The 6786-nt window shown below is 52.0% G+C and overlaps 1 protein-coding gene across 1 annotated transcript; it reads left to right on the top strand.

Annotated features, from left to right (window-relative positions):
- Positions 1-1721: 1721 nt before the first annotated feature.
- On the top strand, positions 1722-4908 carry BSX (brain specific homeobox). The gene is made up of 3 exons (XM_027699444.1): positions 1722-2075; positions 2929-3125; positions 3380-4908. The coding sequence occupies exons 1-3, from the start codon at positions 1808-1810 to the stop codon at positions 3617-3619; spliced, it is 705 nt and encodes a 234-aa protein (XP_027555245.1). The 5' UTR covers positions 1722-1807; the 3' UTR covers positions 3620-4908.
- Positions 4909-6786: the final 1878 nt, after the last annotated feature.

Here is a 6786-nt window from a genome sequence, read left to right as displayed (position 1 = left end):
GAATTGGTGCACCTGCATCCACACTCTGCAGGCAAGAGTTTATATCTATATCTATACATCTACATATCTATACATCTATATATCTATATATCTATATATCTATATATCTATACATCTATCTATAATATATCTGAGAATACAATATAATATATAATATAAATATAATAACTGGAATAAATATAGGAATATACAAAATATATAAATACACAAAATATACAAATATACAAAATACACAATATCAGAATACAATAAAATATATAAATATAATACCTAAAATAAATACAGAAATATCTAATAAATACATATATATGTTGTTTAAGTGAGTGCTGACTGTCTGCACGTGGGCACTACACGTGTAAAACAAGGTGTGTGTGTGGCTCTAACACATACAGGGTGAAAACCCCCCCCGTGGGTTTTCCCGGTGCGATGGGGAGCTCTCTGCTCCCCCCTGAATTTTGGCACTGCTGCAGGAGCCACATCTTTATCCCACCCCCGCGTGTCCGTGCCCGGCGGTGGCGGAGAACCGACGGCGTCGCTGGAAAAGCTCGGGCGTCGCACATTCATTAAAGCCCGACGGTTGCCATTTCTATTCTTTTAAAGCTTTTTCCTCATCTATTTACCATTTACCAGCTCATCCATATGGAAGACATGGCTTACACTTCCCTGAGAACTGTACTTTTAGGACTAATTGATTCGGGTAATTAATTTGTTCTACCTGCTGGATCAGATGGAAGCGCTGTCCGTGTGCCCAAGGATTAGCACTTGCCTTTCTAACATCTTTCTTAATTATCTAATAGCATGGGTTGTGCGAATTCTGGCTCTATTAGAACACTTTTACTATTAACGGTAGTGATTGGAATTGTGATGACAACTCGATTTCAACAAATTAGAGCTTAAAATCAGGAGATGAAGGAGAAGTGCCTTCTTTTAATTTCCCTGAGTTTAACATCAATAATTAGAGCAATTTTCCGAGATGCGAACCGAAATTACCTCGGCTATGATGTGGTGTATCACCCTCATTTTAGCAAATTGACTCCGGGGAAATGAATGTTACAGATTAGAGGGGGAAAAAAAAAAAAAAGAAAAAAGACAAATAGAGGAAAGAACCCCCCCCAAAAAAGTCTTGGCTCAGCGAGAGCGGGGAAGGGACGGGAACAAAACCCCGACGGGGTGAGAAGCTGAGCGGGAAGGGAGAACCTGCGTGCGCGGGGACAGGTCAGGGGAGGTTTAGGAGCGGTTTTAACCGCTAATTTATTATCCCCGAAGTTTTCTCTTCATAAAAATAAGGGGGGAAAAAAAGGAGGTAACACTTAAATTTGGGCAAACGCTCCAAGGGGGCTGAGCGGGCTGGTGCGGTGCGGGCTGCGGCTGATGCTGCGGGGGATGCTGCGAGACACCGGAGCTGCTCCAAAGCGGCTCCTCGCCCCCGGGGTAGTTTGGGTGGCCCGGCAGGCCCGTCCCCCCCCTGCTCGCCATTGGCTCGCAGCGCAGCCCCCTTCCCACCGCGCCTCAAAGGCGCGCAGCGCCCCGCGCATCCCCGACCCGCCCGCCTCGCCTCCCCCGGCTCCGCCAGGTTATTTCTGGCTGGGGGATATTTTATTTATTTTATTTTTTTTAATGATTATCGTTATTTATTTTTACCCCGTCTCTTTTTAAAATTGTTGTTTATTTATTCTTGTCGTCGTTATTTTTGTTTATTCCCTTCCGCCCCCGGCGGTGCAGCCGCCCGCCCCCCTCTCTCTCCCTCCTCCGGCAGCTCAGCCCGGCTCGTTCCCTTCCGCGCTGCCCGAGGGGGGACACAAGCGACATGAACCTCAACTTCACGTCGCCCGTGCACCCCGTGTCGGCGCCCAGGCCCACCTCCTTCTTCATCGAGGACATCCTGCTGCACAAGCCCAAACCCCTGCGGGAGGTGCCCCCCGAGCACTTCCCGGGCTCCTTGGCCTCCCGCGTGCCCCTCTTGGACTATGGGTACCCCCTGATGCCAACGCCGACCCTGCTGGCGCCTCACCCGCACCCTGCCCTGCACAAGCCGGAGCATCACCACCACCACCCCTATTTCCTCACCACCTCGGGTAAGCGCGGGAGGGACACGGGGAGTTTGGGAAGGTGAGGTGGGGACTCGGGTGGGGACAGGAGTGAAAGACGAGCCCCTCTGGGGTGGGTGGGCATCTTCCTACACCCCTCACCTACGCGCTGGCTGCATCCCCCGAGGCAGGAGCGCCGGGGAGCCCCGGGCAGCACCGGCTTCGTTAGTGGGGAGAAGGGAGAGTAGCCGACCGCGCTGCGGCTCACCCTTCACTCGGCTGCCCGAAATCTTGAGGCTTTCCCTGTCTGTGCCCTTAATTTTATTTTTTTTAGAATCACTTTTATTTTGGCACTGATAGCCTCTCTTTTTCCTTGTGTTGTCCAACCGGGCTTCGCTTTCCCACCACTGGGGCTCTGCCGCTCCTCTCCCGCATCCCGGGGCTCCGCTCTTCCCCGGGCCCGTTCCTTGCTCTGGAGGAAGAAAACCTCAAAAGTTTCCCACTGGGCAGCCCAAAATGTGCACCAGCGGTGCCGCGGGGGACCACTCTCCTCCTCCCAGCTTTTTCCAGGTCTCCCTTGTGTTTTTCCATGCCCATTTCGTTGTGGTTTCGTTGCCGGGAGGGCGCAGTCTCGACTCCCCTCCGGTGGCAGCGCTGCGGGCACTGCCCGCGATGCCTTCGCCTTCCCTGGGTGAGCTCGAAGCGCTTGGAAAAGCAACAGGATCCCCCAAACCAAACCAATAAATCGACCTCAGAAACGAAATAAACGAAAAAACAACAAAAATCTAAAAGAGGCAGGGGGAGATCCCACCCCGAGCCGCCGCAGCCTCCTCGGCGGTTCCTCCCGGCTCCGAGTCCCTTCCCGACCGCAGCCCGGGGTCTCCACCGTGTGTCCCCCCAGGAATGCCGGTGCCAGCCCTTTTCCAGCACCACGCTCACGCCGAGCTGCCCGGGAAGCACTGCCGGCGCCGCAAAGCCCGCACCGTGTTCTCCGACTCGCAGCTCTCCGGGCTGGAGAAGAGGTTTGAGATCCAGCGGTACCTCTCCACGCCCGAGCGGGTGGAGCTGGCCACGGCCCTCAGCCTCTCCGAGACCCAGGTACGGGGCGGCGGGGACAGGCACCACCCTGCCGGGAAGGGCTCTGGCACCTGTGCCCACCCCTAATCCCGTCCAGCATCCCCTGTATCACACTGAGCATCCCCACATCCCATCCATTCGGAATCCCCGATACCCCACCTAGCATCCCCAAATTCCATCCAGCATCACCACATCCCCTCCGACATCCTTCTCCCTTTCATTTTTACTACTATTTTTCCCCCCCTCCCTTCTCCTTCTTTCCCCGCTTTCCCCAGGTGAAAACCTGGTTCCAGAACCGCCGCATGAAGCACAAAAAGCAGCTGCGGAAAACCCAGGACGACCCGAAGCAGGCGGGCGGCGAGGAGAGCCGGGAGCCGAGCTCCCCCGAGCCCGAGCTGCCCGAGCCGACCGGCGCCGAGCCCCGCAAGGGTCCCCCCGGCCCTTTCCTGCTCCAGGACCCCGAGGACGAGGTGGACATCCTGGAGGAGGGGGATCTCTGCCCCCACCGCCTCTAGCCCGGCCGGGGCTCTCCTGTGCTCCGGGGAGGCTCTGCCCCAGCCCCGACCCCGCAGGTCGCCCCCTCCTCCCCAGCCTTGAGGAACGCGCACAGGGAAGGGGGGCACAGGATGTTTTGGTGCGGGGGGAGCCCCCTCCCCTCCCCGGGGTGAAGGCAGTACCGCCGGTTCCCTCCCGCATCGCCCCAAGCCTGAGCTTTGCTTGGAAATCTGATGTTGGGGTGGAGGGGGGAGTAAACTAAGCCGAGTTTCCTTTAGGTTTCCCCTTCCCCTCGAGATGTCGGACTTTTCCCCGTTCCCCGAACTTTCCCGGAGTTTCAAATAAATGTCTACTCGTGGCAGCATGTTGTCGTTCCTGGGAGCGGCAGGCAGGGCAAGCCCTAACCTCATTCCCCCAATCCCTAAATCCTCGCCGCTCTTTCCACGCACTGGGCTCGCCGTCTCCATCCCTAACGCTGAGCCCGGGCAGAGCTTCCAGGACGTGCACACACTCAAACAAAAAAGAATTGTAGAAAAGCCCTCCAAAGAAACAGGTAAGAGCGGAATTACGGTTTATTTAATTCCGATGCGGACAAGGGGAAGGGGGAGCATCGCCAAGAACTCGATCCTGCCGGGGATGCTCGGAGCAAACGCGCTCCCACCGAGCAAAAGGGATTTTCTACAGCTTGGAGAAACACCTGCGCTGGCAGCCTGATTCCTTCACAGCTTCCAGGTGGGAATCAGCTCCCGGATATTCCCTTTTCCTCTCAGATAGCCCCGGAGCTGCTCCCGCTCCAGGTTTGGCTTCTGTTCCCCCTGTCCTGCATCTCCCCCCGGCTCCCCGCGCTCCGTGTCGCGGTCACACAGAGCAGCCACCGGCCGCCCTCGCTTTGCCTTCATCTTCCCGCCGGGGAAACGGTTTTAATTTCCAGGTAAATTAAGATTTTTATCATTTATTTTTGTGAGCTGCCGGCTGGGAAACGCGGAGCCTCCGCTGCGCTCCCAGAGCATCTTTGGGGAGGAGATGGTGGGATTGGGGATTTCCTCCATAAAAACCTGGAGCAGAGGCTGTTCTGGCGCAGAAATCACCTGTTCAGCCCCTGCTGCACAACAACCCGGTGGCACGTCGATGTCTTGTTACGTTATTTAATTTATTTTCCTTACATTTTTTGATTTAATCGGGAATTTAATTTTGGTTGTCTGCCGTTATCAGCACTTTCAGGGTATTTTGGATTACGGGACGTGTTGTTTTGTGAGAGGGAAAATGAGTCCCTGTTTAATATGTAAAATATAGAAGATTGAAAAGTGTACGTTTGCTTCCTCTTTGTGGGTTTTTCTTTATGTTTTTTTTTTTTTACATGTAAAATAATAAAAGTTACACGTTGTGGGGAGGAAAAAAATCCCAGCTATCCAGAAAAAAACCTTTTATGTGGTGTTAGTGAATACTTTCAGGGCAATAATTTTCACCAACAAAACGCCACCCTAAAAATCATGATTCAGAAGGTAAATCAACCACTTTCCTCCTGCAGCCTTGGTGTGGTTTGAAGCAGCTCAGGGAGCCAAGAGCAGGGTCCAGCAGGTCACTTCCCATCTCTGGCTGGAAATGCTTCTCCCAGCTCCGGGGCTCTTCCCTTCTCCCAACACCTGCAGGGATGGGATGGAAACTGCCTCAAAATCCTTTTAATTTGACGCTGTTTTTCCACGTCTGCCCGTCAAGGATTTTGTTTGCCTTGCTCCGTGCTCATTGTCAGCCTCCCCCGAGCGTGTGCTTCGCTGGGAACTGCTAAAAATGATAGAAAAGAGGAGCTCTACCGTGATATTTTCATGATCGTGTTTTCCTGACCGTGTTCCCAGGGCTGGGAACAGCCTGTGGAATGCACACAGCTCAGGGCTGGCCTGGCTCTGCTCTGGGGGTCTGTGATGTGCCAGGAAGGGTCAGAATATGACCCAAATAACACTCAAATCTCTGCCGTTTCTCCCCTGCCACTACAGGGACTCTCTTCACGAAGTTTTTGTGCCGATCAATAAAATAAACCCCACAAACACCCGCCCATCTCCACCTCGCTTTGGTTTTAGGCACTTTTTGGATGGTGTTTAAAGCTACAATCATATTATTTAGAACCAAAGTCACTGATTTCTGGCAACTTCAGTGACAAACACGGGCAGAATGGGACAACCCCAGGGATGTCCCCAATCCCAGCGGTGAGCGCTGAGCCTTGCAGGCAACGGGAGGATTTGGGAACAGGCTACTTATCCCAGGAAGTTTGGTGCGGAAAACCCTGAGATGGAGACACTTGAAGGAAATAGTCACCGCCTGAGACATTCCCTCTGTCCCCAGCCAGCTCCTTCACAGCTGGGAAGCGATTCCTGCCAGGCTGGTGTTGGGAAGATGCAGCTTCCAGCCAGGGAGAGCAAGATTTTGGGAAGAGGTTCTTGCGTGTTTGGAGAGTGGAGATGGCCCTGGGAAGAAGGAAGGGCTGGGGAGGTGTTTTGTTTGTTCATTTCGGCGATTTTTCTCTTAGAATAAGTGAAACTAATTCTTATTCCTGGGTCCTTCCTCATTCCATGACAACGGCCCGACTTTTTCCTGCTCTCCCCAAAATCTTGAGGAGTGGGGAGAGATTGTTTAGAGCTGCCTCTTTCTCTCTCCCTTTTTTTAAAAAAAAATATTTAATGTCTTCGTTTGGGAAATGCTGGAGTGGAAGTGGCTTGCAGGAAATAATTGCTGGAAATAGGAAATCTTGGTGGATTTCCTATTTTTCAAGAAATCCATTGAAGATTGATTTTCATTAAAATTCTTCAGTGAGGGTTTTTTTTTTAAATGAAATTGTTGCCTGTTAATTTATTTAACACCTAAGTGGTTAATGGTTTTCTTGTTGTTTTCCTTATAGAAAAATCAAACAGCAGCCTAAAACCCTTCCATGAACCTTTGCTGTTTTGATGTTAAACACTTTCCCGTTCGCTGCCCTAAACATTTTTAACGTTTTTGGGTCTGGAAAGTAAATTTTTCATTCAGTGGCCAGAGCTATATGAAAGCAGATCAGATTTGCAGGTTATGCGGGCAGTTATAAAGTGAATAATTTACAAAATCTTGCTGTTAAACACGTGCAGGGGCAGCTTTGACTTTGCTCTTCCTCTCTTCTGGTCACAATAACAAACAGCACCACCTTAATTACCTGCAAACTCCT

Source organism: Neopelma chrysocephalum, unplaced genomic scaffold, assembly GCF_003984885.1.
Source record: "Neopelma chrysocephalum unplaced genomic scaffold, ASM398488v2 Primary Assembly neopelma1_138, whole genome shotgun sequence".
In the NCBI taxonomy this organism is placed as follows: Eukaryota; Metazoa; Chordata; class Aves; order Passeriformes; family Pipridae; genus Neopelma; species Neopelma chrysocephalum.
This window is presented reverse-complemented; position numbering and strand designations above follow the sequence as displayed.

Coding starts and splice junctions, on each gene's coding strand:
- BSX (XM_027699444.1), top strand. CDS start 1,808: ATGAACCTCAACTTCACGTCGCCCGTGCACCCCGTGTCGGCGCCCAGG. Junction 2,076..2,928: donor CTATTTCCTCACCACCTCGG/GTAAGCGCGGGA, acceptor GTGTCCCCCCAG/GAATGCCGGTGCCAGCCCTT. Junction 3,126..3,379: donor TCAGCCTCTCCGAGACCCAG/GTACGGGGCGGC, acceptor CGCTTTCCCCAG/GTGAAAACCTGGTTCCAGAA.